This window comes from Bubalus bubalis, chromosome 5 (assembly GCF_019923935.1).
Source record: "Bubalus bubalis isolate 160015118507 breed Murrah chromosome 5, NDDB_SH_1, whole genome shotgun sequence".
In the NCBI taxonomy this organism is placed as follows: domain Eukaryota; kingdom Metazoa; phylum Chordata; class Mammalia; order Artiodactyla; family Bovidae; genus Bubalus; species Bubalus bubalis.
Window position 1 is genome coordinate 107,166,517 of NC_059161.1, and position 16,207 is coordinate 107,182,723.

The 16,207-nt window shown below is 39.4% G+C and overlaps 1 protein-coding gene across 1 annotated transcript; it reads left to right on the forward strand.

Annotated features, from left to right (window-relative positions):
• Nucleotides 1-379: 379 nt before the first annotated feature.
• Nucleotides 380-1,420, forward strand: LOC102404830 (olfactory receptor 10G9-like). Its single transcript, XM_006056100.4, has one exon. It carries the CDS (start codon nucleotides 428-430, stop codon nucleotides 1,418-1,420), a length of 993 nt encoding a protein of 330 aa, XP_006056162.3. The 5' UTR covers nucleotides 380-427.
• The last annotated feature ends 14,787 nt before the right edge of the window (nucleotides 1,421-16,207 follow it).

The following is a 16,207-nucleotide window of genomic DNA, read 5'->3' on the forward strand; positions in this document are numbered from 1 at the left end:
TCCTGAGCTTCAGGTGAGATTAGAGAACAAGCTGAAACTTTGGTTTCAACTTTGTGAAGCCTGGAGCAGAGGACCAAGCTGACATGACCTACGGAGAATACCAAATAGAAAACTTGCATTGTTTTATGGTGCTAAGTTAGCGATATTTATGATACACCAAGAGAAACTTACAATGAATTTCTACCAATATTTTTTGCATATATCTGTGTATGACTCCATGTCATTGAGAGTGAGAGAGAGAGAGATGAAAACATTCTATCTCCTTTTGCAAAAGAGACTTGTGATAAGCAAAGTGGAATATAACTCTAGAATTATGTATGATGTATGATGCAGATTTCATATAAAGAATGAGTCGTCAATTCTCGACTAAATGCTGGGTGCTCTTCATATACCCATAGAGAGAGAGAGATATCAAAAGCCTGGAGAAATGACAAACATGAGCCTAGTGACAACGTTCATCCTCACGGGCCTTCCCCATGCACCAGAGCTGGACACATTCCTCTTTGGAATCTTCCTGGTGATCTATGTCCTCACTGTGGTGGGTAACTTCCTCATCCTGTTGGTGATTATAGTGAATCCCCACTTGCACACCCCCATGTACTACTTCCTAACCAACCTGTCCTTCATTGATATGTGGTACTCCACGGTCACTGTGCCCAAAATGCTGATGACCCTGGTGTCCCCAGGAGGCAGTCCTATCTCTTTTCATAGCTGTGTGGCCCAGTTTTACTCCTTTGACTTCCTGGGCAGCACCGAGTGCTTCCTCTACACCGTCATGTCTTATGACCGCTTCCTGGCCATTAGTTGCCCGCTCAGGTACGCCAGCATGATGAGTGGGAGGACTTGTGCCATCCTGGCCACAACCACATGGCTCAGTGGCTCTGTGCACTCTGCTGTCCAGACCACACCGACATTCCGTTTACCCTTCTGCGGGCCCAACCAGATCCAGCATTACATCTGCGATGCACCATCTGTCCTCAAACTGGCTTGTGCAGACACGTCCACCGTGGAGATGGTGATCTTTGTCAACATTGGGGTGGTGGCCTTGGGCTGTTTTTTCCTGATAGTGCTGTCCTATGTATCCATCGTCCATTCTATCCTGAAGATCCGCACCTCAGAGGGGAGATGGAGAGCCTTCCAGACCTGTGCCTCCCACTGCATTGTGGTCCTTTGCTTCTATGTTCCCCTTGTTTTCATTTACCTGAGACCAGGCTCCAAGGAGGCTATGGACAGGATTGTGGCTGTTTTCTACACTGTGATGACGCCCCTTCTGAACCCTGTGGTCTACACCCTGAGGAACAAGGACGTGAAGAAAGCTCTGCTCAAGCTTAAAGACAAAGTAATGTATTCACAGAGCAAATGGTCTCTGCAATGTAGACTTGCTCATTTAAAAACTAGAGTATTAAATAGTATAATATAGCATAGGAATATAGTACAGTATAATATAGTAATATGTTTTTCAATGTGAAATGTACTTTGTCAATAGTTCTCAATATTAAACTATAAACAAAATACTTGGAAATATTTGTTTCACAGATTTTTAAAATGAATTTAAAAATTGCAATTTTTAAATTTACTGTGAACATGCCATTCACTCATTTATCTGCAACATGTTTCTTTTTTACTTTTCCCCTAGTTTTGTTGACTTATAATTGATTATGACATCATTTTTACCTTTTTAAGAAGGAAATATTTAGCCTGGATCTTGGATGCAGAGGAATGAATTATTTATATATACTTACATTGACAATATACTTTTTTGTTTATGTCTTATGCACACGAATTGGGGATATAGAATTTTGGGGACACAGTTCAAGGATAGCATGAATTATTGGAGGCGACTTACTCATGGATGCAGTTGTGTACCTGTCTCCTCAATTCTTTTTGTGGCTGTGTGTGTGTGTGTCTGTGTATATATATGTGTGAGTTGTACGTGAAGGTCCCAAAGTAACTAGTCCTCTTCCCAGCACATTTGAACCTGGTCAGTGCTCCCACATTGAGAGTCCCACACTTCTGAGCATTTTGCTGTCTCTCTAGGTATGTCTGCCAGGACAACCTGTGGCTCTGATGGGCTCCTTTTAGAGACTGGGAACCATCTCCACCTTCAAAGAGCCCTGAAGTTTCTCAGGTTTGGTTAGTGTGATCAGGAGGAAGCTACTGTCAGACATCTCCAGTCTCCATCACATAATCTGACCTTGATTTCCTGTTTTAATGGACCAGGTGCCCATATTCAGCACAATCATTCTATGCTGGGTCATTACTACGGATGTTGGTGATGGTCATGTTGCTCAGAGAGCTCCTACTCTCAATATTTTAGAGTCTTGGAAATTCAGATTAGTCAAACCTCAACCTTCTCTAGGACAAGGACACCTTACATTGCAGGGAGCCAAGGATGCTTCCTACTTAGAAAGCATAAAAATTAAAGTGCAATTAAGTCACTTGGTAGCATGGAATTTCAACATATTTCTTTTACAAGTTAGAAAAATGAGGCTTGGTAAAGAAAAAATAGCCTAAAAAACTCAATGAATAGCTACACAGCCCATACAAGTGGACTTTCATGTGTAATGGATGAAGTGCTATAACTGCATGCAGACAAAAGCATATATTGGCTCAAATAAGTTTAGAAATAATTTTATGCTCTGTATCTCTATTTCTCATCTGTGAAAGATCTTGTCTCACAATACTTTCAGGACGATTAAATGAGTTAGTAGAAGTAAAAGTGCTTTGAGTGATACTGATTCACAATAAATTCTTAAAGTTTTAAAATTCAAACCTGGGACTACCAGCCAAATAGCATGATTTTCAGAATCATTTCTTTTATGAGTTATTTCAATGATTCCCTAGCCACTAACATAATATTTGAAAAATGCATGAATATAACTTTCCTTAAATCACTGATAATAAATTACTGTCATGATTAACACCATTACTGATTACAATGTAATTTTTCTAATTATTTTGATAAATTTGACATTTCCATATTTACTAGTTTTCACATAATTCAACCATAATAAAATCCATGAAACACTTTTGTTATATGGTCTTAAATTATTCCAGAACAATTGAGAGACAAAAGCATAAACATTTTTGAGCTTGGGATATACTAGACATTTTATAAGTTAACCTTTATAGATCAGATCAGATCAGTCACTCAGTCGTGTCCGACTCTTTGAGACCCCATGAATCGCAGCACGCCAGACCTCCCTGTCCATCACCATCTACCGGAGTTCACTCAGACTCACGTCCATCGAGTTAGTGATGCCATCCAGCCATCTCATCCTCTGTCGTCCCCTTCTTCTCTTGCCCCCAATCCCTCCCAGCATCAGAGTCTTTTCCAATGAGTCAACTCTTCACATGAGGTGGCCAAAGTACTGGAGTTTTAGCTTTAGCATAATTCCTTCCAAAGAAATCCCAGGGCTCATCTCCTTCAGAAAGGACTGGTTGGATCTCCTTGCAGTCCAAGGGACTCTCAAGAGTCTTCTCCAACACCACAGTTCAAAAGCATCAATTCTTCAGTACTCAGCCTTCTTCACAGTCCAACTCTCACATCCATACATGACCACTGGGAAAACCATAGCCTTGACTAGACGAACCTTTGTTGGCAAAGTAATGTCTCTGCTTTTGAATGTGCTATCTAGGTTGGTCATAACTTTCCTTCCAAGGAGTAAGCATCTTTTAATTTCATGGCTGCAGTCACCATCTGCAGTGATTTTGGAGCCCAGAAAAATAAAGTCTGACACTGTTTCCACTGTTTCCCCATCTATTTCCCATGAAGTGATGGGACCGGATGCCATGATCTTCGTTTTTTGAATGTTGAGCTTTAAGCCAACTTTTTCACTCTCCACTTTCACTTTCATCAAGAGGCTTTTGAGTTCCTCTTCACTTTCTGCCATAAGGGTAGTGTCATCTGCATACCTGAGGTGATTGATATTTCTCCCAGCAGTCTTGATTCCAGCTTGTGTTTCTTCCAGTCCAGTGTTTCTCATGATGTACTCTGCATATAAGTTAAATAAACAGGGTGACAATATACAGCCTTGACGTACTCCTTTTCCTATTTGGAACCAGTCTGTTGTTGCATGTCCAGTTCTAACTGTTGCTTCCTGACCTGCATACAAATTTCTCAAGAGGCAGATCAGGTGGTCTGGTATTTCCATCTCTTTCAGAATTTTCCACAGTTTATTGTGATCCACACAGTCAAAGGCTTTGGCATAGTCAATAAAGTAGAGATAGATGCTTTTCTTGAACTCTCTTGCTTTTTCCATGATCCAGCAGATGTTGGCAATTTGATCTGTGGTTCCTCTGCCTTTTCTAAAACCAGCTTGAGCATCAGGAAGTTCACGGTTCACGTATTGCTGAAGCCTGGCTTGGAGAATTTTGAGCATTACTTTACTAGCATGTGAGATGAGTGCAATTGTGTGGTAGTTTGAGCATTCTTTGGCATTGCCTTTCTTTGGGATTGGAATGAAAACTGACCTTTTCCAGTCCTGTGTCCACTGCTGAGTTTTCCAAATTTGCTGGCATATTGAGTGCAGCATTATAAGAACCTTATAAAATAGGTACTGTTGATACATAAGAAGTCAAAATTGAAGATTAGGTTGGCTACTCAGATTCGCACAGTTAGTAAGGAATTTGGTCAAGGCTTAACCCCAGATATCTGACACCAAAGCCTATTGTGTTAAATTCTACCCTGCATTGCTACCACTAAATATCAGGAAACTTTTAACTGGGGAGCAGGGCAATATCATTGGACGTCAATAACCACTGAAATAAAAAAGTGCAGAATTTTGTACAGTTATGTGTAGTTTACATATCAAATGTAGGTTTTGGAACAACTCTCCCTCATATACTGTGAAAAGAACCTTAGTTACTCTACCTCTGCCTGACTTAGATTCTAAATGCTTCATCACACTGCTGATTTACATGCTCCACATTAAGTTGTGGACTCCTCAAGGAGAAATACTGTCTTATCCTGTATAGTAATCCACCTTCATAAATCTTGGTCTGTTTTCTTTATGATGTTCTCCCTGTTCCAGGCACTTTCCACTTCCCAGGATGTTTATACTTTCTGAGGGACCCAAGTTCTAATGCACACTCATAATATTAGATATCACTCCTAAACAGGGGCCTTCTCTTTCTCACCATGCTATTCCCGATTTCCTTTTTCAAATCCTTGTTTGTCAGGTATTTCCATTAGGAGATAAAACTATTGCATCAAATTTCCTATGTCTAAATTTTTTCCCCTCTTTTTCCTCATTTGGCTTGTAGGTGCTATGATTGAAGCAGTATAAGTTACCCTAAAACTCAGAGGGTCTGCCCATAATCATTCCTTGTACATTTCTAATTTGTACAATTGAAAAAGGTATAAGAGAAGAGATAAATAGAGATGATAGAGGTGGGATGGAACGAAAGATCTCAGAAAACAAAGAGTAATGGATAATTGGAATACTTCAGCAATCCTTTTTATTATCAAATATTAATTGGAGCTACTTTATTGTATAAACACTTCGCCATCTCATTATTAATAATAAAAAGGAATCAAATAGTTCAGAGTGATGTTTGCTTTCCACTTAGGAAATGATGAAAGCTGAGCAAAACTTTCAACACATTATGCTGTATTTTGATGTATTCTCTTGAGTCCCTCCTTGAAATAACTGCTGTGGAGCACTGAATTTGTCCTCCGAGACTCATTAGTATCATGTCATTCCCCTGTTAACCTGAAATTTTAAAATATTGTTTGTAGTAGCGTGATATGTATTATTGATTGCTTGAAGTTATATTTTCTGTGTTAATTAGTACTTGAAAAGGATCTTAAATTATAGAAGTAAATAGTTACATTATAAAAAGTAAATAGGCAACAGGTCTTCCCTTGTGGCTCAGCAGTAAAGAATCTGTCTGCCAATGTGAGAGAAACGAGTTTGATCTCTTTGTCAGGAAGATCCTATGGAGAAGGAAATAGCAACCCACTCCAATATTCCTGCCTGGAGAATTCCCTGGACCTTGAGGAGGCTAGCAGGCTATAGTCCATAGGGTTGAAAAGAGTCAGACATGACTAAAGTGACTGAGCCCGTGCACACACACACACACACACACACACACACACACACACATTTGTATTTAAGGCACAGGAAATCCAGAATGTCAAGACAGCATTTGTGCTCCAAAAACTCCGGTACTGTGTACCACCAAAAGTGAAACCCATAAGTAAGCAAGTGAGGTTCAGATTGTCATAAAGTGTATACGTGGTGCCATAGTAAACTGCATGGCATCTAACTGAAGTTAGATAGTTGGGTGAGTCACAGTCTGAAAGTAAAATTACATAGAAGAGAAAAGGTTGCCCCAAACATATAACTCATAATAATAAAAGAGGTAGCACATGAATAATACAAAGTCTGTTTCAGCTTATGTGTTTTGGCATCTGCCCCAAATTCACAATGCTTCTACTTTTCAGGCCAAATCATACTGTATTCTGAGTCTTTTAGTTCTAAGAAGAAAATCTGGACACAAGAGGCTAAATTCAAAACATTTCAGATCTCTTTCTTTCTCTGATAATCTCAATGCCCAGACCTTGCATTCATATTGCCCAGGACCTGCCTCATCCAACCACAAGAAGCCAGTAGGTGCATTCCTGCTGTGTCCCTGTGGTGGGCATGTGGAGACATTAGGTGGACTGCGCTAAGGTATTAATTCAAATGTTTACAGTTTGATCCTTTTTTTCTCACCATGGGCAAAATGAAGACAAAAGTACATCTCTTCCTCCTTGGTAAAATGTGGGGGATGTTTTCTGCATTCAAGGTTATCATCAGCAAAATATTTTCAAGGAACGTTGTTCTCATATTTTGGATACCCATCCTATCAAAAGTGACCAGGGGTCATGCTTATTAGTTTGAAAGAAACATTTATGGAACCCAAAAGACACTAGATGAATATCATATGTTAATTACTGTAAAATGCTCTTTGAATTTCTTTCTTTTTTTTCCCTTTTTTTAATTAATTTTTTTTTCTTTACAATATTGTATTGGTTTTGCCATACATCAACATGCATCCGCCATGGTGTACACGTGTTCCCCATCCTGAACCCCCCTCCCACATCCCTCCCCATACCATCCCTCTGGGTCATCCCAGTGCACCATCCCCAAGCTTCCTGTATCCTGCATCGAACCTGGACTGGCGATTCATTTCTTATATGATATTATACATGTATCAATGCCATTCTCCCAAATCATCCCCCCATCCCTCTCCCACAGAGTCCAAAAGATTGTTCTATACTTCTGTGTCTCTTTTGCTGTCTCGCAAACAGGGTTGTCGTTATCATCTTTTTAAATTCCGTATATATGCGTTAGTATACTGTATTGGGGAGAAGGCAATGGCAACCCACTCCAGTACTCTTGCCTAGAAAATCCCATGGATGGAGGGGCCTGGTAGGCTGCAGTCCATGGGGTCGCTAGGAGTGGGATACGAATGAGCGACTTCACTTTCACTTTTCACTTTCATGCATTGGAGAAGGAAATGGCAACCCACTTCAGTGTTCTTGCCTGGAGAATCCCAAGGACGGGGGAGCCTGGTGGGCTGCTGTCTATGGGGTCGCACAGAGTCGGATATGACTGAAATGACTTAGCAGCAGCAGCAGCATACTGTATTGGTGTTTTTCTTTCTGGCTTACTTCACTCTGTATAGTAGGCTCCAGTTTCATCCACCTCATTAGAACTGATTCAAATGTATTCTTTTTAATGGCTGAGTAATACTCCATTGTGTATATGTATCACAGCTTTCTTATCCATTCATCTGCTGATGGACATCTAGGTTGCTTCCATGTCCTGGCTATATAAACAGTGCTGCGATGAACATTGGGGTACACAAGTCTCTTTCAAATCTGATTTCCTCAGTGTGTATGCCCAGCAGTGGGATTGCTGGGTCATATGGCATATTTCCAGTTTTTTAAGGAATCTCCACACTGTTCTCCATAGTGGCTGTACTAGTTTGCATTCCCACCAACAGTGCAAGAGGGTTCCCTTTTCTCCATACCCTCTCCAGCATTTATTGCTTGTATACTTTTGGATCGCAGCCATTCTGACTGGTGTGAAATGGTACCTCATAGTGGTTTTGATTTGCGTTTCTCTGATAATGAGTGATGTTGAGCATCTTTTCATGTGTTTGTTAGCCATCTGTATGTCTTCTTTGGAGAAATGTCTATTTAGTTCCTTGGCCCATTTTTTGATTGGGTCATTTATTTTTCTGGAATTGAGCTGCAGGAGTTGCTTGTATATTTTTGAGATTAGTTGTTTGTCAGTTGCTTCATTTGCCATTATCTTCTCCCATTCTGAAGGCTGTCTTTTCACTTTGCTTATAGTTTCTTTTGTTGTGCAGAGGCTTTTAATTTTAATTAGGTCCCATTTGTTTATTTTTGCTTTTATTTCTATTATTCTGGGAGGTGGGTCATAGAGGATCCCATTGTGATGTATGTCAGAGAGTGTTTTGCCTATGTTCTCCTCTAGGAGTTTTATAGTTTCTGGCCTTATGTTTAGATCTTTAATCCATTTTGAGTTTACTTTTGTATGGAAATACAAAAAACCTTAAATAGCCAAAGCAATCTTGAGAAAGAAGAATGGAATTGGAGGAATCAACCTGCCTGACTTCAGGCTCTACTACAAAGCCACAGTCATCAAGACAGTATGGTACTGGCAAAAAGACAGAAATATGGATCAATGGAACAAAATAGAAAGCCCAGAGATAAACCCATGCACCAATGGGCACCTTATTTTTGACAAAGGAGGCAAGAATATACAATGGAGAAAAGACAATCTCTTTAACAAATAGTGCTGGTAAAACTGGTCAACCACTTGTAAAAGAATGAAACTAGAACACTTACTAACACCATACACAAAAATAAACTCAAAATGGATTAAAGATCTTTCTTTCTTTTTAAATTGGAGTGTAATTGCTTTACAGTGTTGTGATAATTTCTGATGTATAACACAGTGGATCAGCTATGTCTGCCTGCCTGCTAAATCGTTTAAGTTGTGTCTGACTCTTTGCGACCCTATGGGCTGTAGCCTGCTGGGCTCCTCTGTCCATGGGATTCTCCAGGCAAGAATGCTGGAGTGGGTTGCCATGCCCTCCTCCAGGGGGTCTTCCTGACCCAGGGATCAAACCAGTGTTTCTTTTATCTCTGCATTGGCAGGCAGGTTCTTTACCAATAGTGCCACCTGGGAAGCTTGAATCAGCTATATGTTTACTTATATTCCCTTCCTCTTGGACCTCTATCCCCCACATCCCCATCCTACCTCTGTAGGTCATCATAAAGCACCAAGCTGAGCTCCCTCTGCTATACAGTAGCTTCCCACTAGCTATCTATTTTATGCATGGTTGTTGTTGTTCAGTCACTAAGCTGTGTCTGACTCTTAGCGACCCCATGGACTGCATTACACCAGGCTTCCCTGCCCTTCACTCTCTCCCGCAGTTTGCTCAAACTCATGTCCATTGAGTTGGTGATGTCATGTAACCATCTCATCCTCTGTCATCCCTTCTCTTCATGCCCTCAGTCTTTCCCAGCATCATGGTCTTTTCCAGTGAGTCGGCTCTTCACATCAAGTGGCCAAAGTGTTGGAGCTTCAGCTTCAGCGTCAATCCTTCCAATGAATATTTAGGGCTGATTTCCTTTAGGATTGATGAGTTTGATGTCCTTGCTGTCCAAAGGACTCTTGAGAGTCTTCTCCAGCACCATAGTTCAAAAGCATCAATTCTTTGACAGTCAGCCTTCTTTATGGTCCAACTGTCACATCTGTACATGATTACTGGAAAAACCATAGCTTTGACTATATGCTTTTTAATACCCTGTCTAGGATTGTCATAGGTTTTCTTCCAAGGAGCAAGCATCTTTTAATTTGGTGGGTGTAGTCACCATCTACAGGAATTTTGGAGACCAAGAAATAAAATCTGTCACTGTTTCCACTCTTTCCCCATCTGTTTGCCATGAAGCGATGGGACTGGATGACATGATCTTAGTTTTCTGAAAGCTGTGTTTTAAGCCAACTTTTTCACTTTCCTATTTCACCCCCATCAAGAGACTCTAGTTCCTTTTTGCCATTAGAGTGGTGTCTGCTGCTGCCACTGTTAAGTCGCTTCAGTCATGTCTGACTCTATGCGACCCCATAGACTGGACTATGCAGCCCACCAGGCTCCCCCGTCCCTGGGATTCTCCAGGCAAGAACACTGGAGTGGGTTGCCATTTCCTTCTCCAATACATGAAAGTGAAAAGTGAAAGTAAAGTCACTCAGTCGTGTCCAACTCTTAGCGACCCCATGGACTGCAGCGCACCAGGCTCCTCCGTCCATGAGATTTTTCCAGGCAAGAGTACTGGAGTGGTGTCAGTCATGTGCATATCTGAGGTTGTTGATATCTCTCCTGGCAATCTTGATTCCAGCTTGTGATTCATATGGCCCAGCATTTCACACAATGTACTCTACATATAAGTTAAATAAGCAGAGTGAGACAATATACAATCTTGTCCTACTCCTTTCCCAATTTTGAATGAGTCTGTTGTTCCATGTCTGGTTCTAACTGCTGCTTCTTGACCTGCATACAGGCTGTACGTACTACACAAGGTGGTATGTATATGTTAATCTCTCAGTCTGTCCCATCCTCCCCACTGTGTCCACAAGTCTGTTTTATACATCTGCGTCTCTATTCCTGCCTTGCAAATGGATTCCTCTGTACCATTTTTCTAGATTCCACATATATGAGTTAATATACAATAGTTGTTTCTCTCTTTCTTTTTTTTAAATTTAATTTTATTTTTTTAAACTTTACATAATTGTATTAGTTTTGCCAAATATCAAAGTGAATCCGCTGGGGAACACATGTATACATGTTTCTCTCTTTCTGACATCACTCAATATGACAGATTTTAGGTCCATCCACATCTCTACAATGACAAAAGAGGCAAGATTATACAATGTAGAAAATACAGTCTTTTCAACAGGTGTCTGATTCTTTTGCGGCTCCTTGGACTATAACCTACCAGTCTCCTCTGTCCATGGGATTTCCCAGGAAGGAATACTGGAGTAGCTTGCCATTTCCTGCTCCAGTGGATCTCCTTGACCCAGGAATCGAACCCACATCTCCTTCATTGGCAAATAAACTCAAAATGAAATGGCAAGGGTAACATAGAATTTTGAAACAGCTAACAAGGTATCAGCCATGCTTTAGGAGGTTGGTTTATGTTTGTAGTACTGGTGGGCCATCTGAGGAGTTGAGCTGCATGGAGACAGCCATGGACCCTCACCAGTTATTCCTTTGGCATTATTTTGCAAACATTCTGCCTGGCTTTCATGTTCCCTGTTCCTTTTATAAGTTTGACTCTTTGGCTTTTTGAGTTTCTTTTTACCTGGGTTTGGGCATGTGGGGGTATGTTTTAACTGATAAATACTTTTTATAAGTTTGCTTTTTCCACTTAAAATATGTATTGTAATCATCCCTACATATCAATATCCAGTTATTTTATTTTCTGGTTTCTTTTTACATATATATGCATGTAATTATTAATTAATTAGGTTATATTACCCATCTCATATTATTATTTTCATCCTTAAAAGTATATTTGCTTGTTTTTATCATCACTGGTCTTCAGCCTATAATTAGTAACCTGATTTTATCTTTTTACTCCTCTCTCTATGCTCCTATAATACACATATTGTCAGTTTGTTTTACACAAACTGACAATGATAGCCACACCCCCTCCTATTAGAAAATATCATGAAAATCCCTCAAGGTTAATTGATGTGATTATAAATAAGTCTTTTATTAGCTGCTACATATTTCATGATGTAGCAGTACCATGATTTATTCAACCATTCCATTTAGGAATTTTCACTCTTTTTAGTTGTTTTGCAAATATAAGTTATCTATTAACACATATATGAATAAATACTTAGCACTGGTTCTTTTATTTTTATGATGTAGCTTCCTGGACTGGAATTACTGGATTAAATTATATAAATATATATAAATTCAGTAACAATTACCAAGTTACTTTCTTATAACTATTCATATTTATACCAACAATATATAAGATAAAGCTTTTTCTTTCATCCAGGCCACCAACAGATGTTTTCACTATTTGTCCATCTAACAAACAGAAGAATTGATGCTTTTGAACTGTGGTGTTGGAGAAGACTCTTGAGAGGCCCTTGGACTGCAAGGAGATCCAACCAGTCCATTCTGAAGGAGATCAGCCCTGGGATTTCTTTGGAAGGAATTATGCTAAAGCTGAAACTCCAGTACTTTGGCCACCTCATGCGAAGAGTTGACTCATTGGAAAAGACTCTGATGCTGGGAGGGATTAGGGGCAAGAGGAGAAGGGGATGACAGAGGATGAGATGGCTGGATAGCATCACTGACTCGATGGACGTGAGTCTGGGTGAACTCCGGGAGTTGGTGATGGACAGGGAAGCCTGGCGTGCTGCGATTCATGGGGTCGCAAAGAGTCGGACATGACTGAGCGACTGATCTGATCTGATCTGAACGAGTATGAATTAGTAACCTGTTCTGTTATTTGACATTTTACTGACTAGTAATGAGTTTACTCTATGAAAGAAAGTGAAAGTGAAGTCGCTCAGTTGTGTCCGACTCTTTGTGACCCCATGGACTCTAACCCACCAGGCTCCACTGTCCATGGGATTTTCCAGGCAAGAATACTGGAGCGGGTTGCCATTTCCTTCTCCAGGGGATCTTTCCCACCCAGGGATTGAAACCCGGTCTCGATGGTTCAGAGGGTAAAGCATCTTGCCTGCAATGCAGGATAGCCGGGTTCAATCCCTTGGTTGGGAAGATCCCCTAGAGAAAGAAATGGCAACCCAATCCAGTATTCTTGCCTGGAAAATTCCATGGACGGAGGAGCCTGGTGGGTTACAGTCCATGGGGTCGCAAATAGTCGGACATGACTGAGTGACTTCACTTTCACTTTCTTTTCAATGAGTTTACTCATCTTTCCAAGGTTATTTTAATCATCAACTGTGAATTGCTGATCTGTATTCTTTGCTCAGTTTTCCAATTTGAGAGGGGGCTCTCTATATTTTTCGTTGATTTGTGAATACAATTTATTTTGGATCTAAGTTCTTTGTGAAAAATATGTATTACAATTACTATCTCCCACTCTGCAGCTTGCCTTTCACCCTCTTAATGTGACTTGGTAATAAAAGAAATGATAAATTTAAGAATGAAAGATAGTAGTGAAATTTCAAAAAGATAACATTCACAATATCATCCAGAAATCAAATAACTAAAAGATACTCAACTTTATTTTTCATCAGGAAGAGAAAAATTCCACCCCAATAAAATATCACTTCACACCCATTAGCTGCCAAAGTGGAGAAGACCAATGATGCCAAATGATGGTCTTATATGAAACTACTGGAAATTTTATGCACTGACACTGGGAGAATAAACTGGTAAAACTCTGTCAGGATCTACTAAAACAATGATAAACATTCTCTGTGACTCAGCAATTCCATTCCTAGGTATATATCTGATAGAAACACATGTGTGTGCTTATACAAATCTGAATGTGGCTCCAAAAGGAAGACTGTTTTTGTTTAGTCGCTCAGTCGTGTCCAACTCTTTTGCAACCCCATGGACTGTAGCCCACCAGGCTTTTCTGGTCATGGGGTTTCCCAGGCAAGAATACTAGAGTGTGTTGTCATTTCCTTCTCCATTGGATCGTCCTGACACATTAGGATCAAACCCACGTCTTCTGCATTGGCAGGCAGATACTTTACCACTGAGACACCAGGGAAGCCTCAAAAGGAAGACATATAGCATATAACCTATAAAAGATTATATATATTATATATAATATATTATATATAGATTTGCCAAAGAAAATTTCATATGTACATACACATGAAACATATACTCTAATTTTTTGTATCACTATTTTTAACAGGCTAAATTGGAAGCTATTCAACAGCCTATGTACTGTTGAATTAAAAATAAATTGTGGTATGGCCACACATTGGATTATAGCAAAGAGAATCTGTGCTTTATAACACACATGAAAATGGTTTATGCGCTTATAATTTGTGCCCAGCTGTTTTGGTTCAAAATAAAAAGCAAATGTTTATTAAATATCTAGATCAATGGCTTTCAACTGTGATTTGAAAATGTCTGTAGAAGTTTTTGATTGTCTCAGAGGCTGGCATCTAGTGGCTAGAGATCATGGATGCTGCTGAACATCTTATGATGCATGGGACAGACCCCCACAAGACTCGTCTTGCTCCAAATGTCAATAGTGCTGAGGTTGAAAAAACCTTGATATGGATAAAAATGTAAGTAATGATGTATAAGACCACACCAATAGAAACTGAAAAATGCTTTTTGAGAGATATATAAAAGTTTCTGAAGAAATGATGGATTATAAATTGCTCATGGCTTGAAAGACAATATTTTAAAGATTCTTATTCTCCTCAAATTGTTTACAGATTCAGTGAAATTCTAGATATAATCTCATCACTTTATTCTGTAGATATGTGGACCCTATAGTGTATTTTCAAATGGAGAGGGACTCACAAAATGGCATAGATAATCTAGAAAAGGAAAAGCTCGAAGATTTGCAAGACCGTATATCAAAATTCATTATTAAAGTTTTCCCTAGATTTTCTGGTTTTGTTTATATGTTGTCTTAATGCTTTGTTTTTTCCTTCTTTATTTAAATCTTTACTTCATCTGGAATTAATTTCATTTTAGATATGGCATACTGTCAGTATTTTCTGCAAAATAAAGAATTATAATTTAATTATCTTATTAACTAAAGTGCTATTTAGAAAATTGGTTTAAGTTCTCAACTCTTTTCTCTACCTGTAGTATGGTTACTAAGCTCTAGCTGTATTACATAAGATCAAAGAAAATTAGCTGCATAATTTTAATTTTATTTTTTAATTTGTTTTGTTTTTAAATAATTCTTCAAAGATTCATTTATTTACATCACGAGTGTTCTTTCTTTTTTTTTTAAATTTTATTTTATTTTTAAACTTTACAATATTGTATTAGTTTTGCCAAATATCAAAATGAATCCGCCACAGGTATACCTGTGTTCCCCATCCTGAACCCTCCTCCCTCCTCCCTCCCCATACCATCCCTCTGGGTCGTCCCAGTGCACCAGCCCCAAGCATCCAGTATCATGCATCAAACCTGGACTGGCGACTCATTTCATACATGGTATTATACATGTTTCAATGCCATTCTCCCAAATCTCCCCACCCTCTCCCTCTCCCACAGAGTCCATAAGACTGATCTATACATCAGTGTCTCTTTTGCTGTCTCGTACACAGGGTTATTGTTACCATCTTTCTAAATTCCATATATATGCGTTAGTATACCGTATTGGTGTTTTTCTTTCTGGCTTACTTCACTCTGTATAATAGGTTCCAGTTTCATCCACCTCATTTCATCCACCTGATTCAAATGTATTCTTTTTAATGGCTGAGTAATACTCCATTGTGTATATGTACCACAGCTTTCTTATCCATTCATCTGCTGATGGACATCTAGGTTGCTTCCATGTCCTGGCTATTATAAACAGTGCTGCGATGAACATTGGGGTACACGTGTGTCTTTCAGTTCTGGTTTCCTCAGTGTGTATGCCCAGCAGTGGGATTGCTGGGTCATATGGCAGTTCTATTTCCAGTTTTTTAAGGAATCTCCGCACTGTTCTCCATAGTGGCTGTACTAGTTTGCATTCCCACCAACAGTGTAAGAGGGTTCCCTTTTCTCCACACCCTCTCCAGCATTTATTGCTTGTAGACTTTTGGATTGCAGCCATTCTGAGTGGTGTGAATTGGTACCTCATAGTGGTTTTGATTTGCATTTCTCTGATAATGAGTGATGTTGAGCATCTTTTCATGTGTTTGTTAGCCATCTGTATGTCTTCTTTGGAGAAATGTCTATTTAGTTCTTTGGCCCATTTTTTGATTGGATCATTTATTTTTCTGGAGTTGAGCTGTAGGAGTTGCTTGTATATTTTTGAGATTAGTTGTTTGTCAGTTGCTTCATTTGCTATTATTTTCTCCCATTCTGAAGGCTGCCTTTTCACCTTGCTAATAGTTTCCTTTGTTGTGCAGAAGCTTTTAAGTTTAATTAGGTCCCATTTGTTTATTTTTGCTTTTATTTCCAATATTCTGGGAGGTGGGTCATAGAGGATCCTGCTGTGATGTAT

Coding starts and splice junctions, on each gene's coding strand:
- LOC102404830 (XM_006056100.4), top strand. CDS start 428: ATGACAAACATGAGCCTAGTGACAACGTTCATCCTCACGGGCCTTCCC.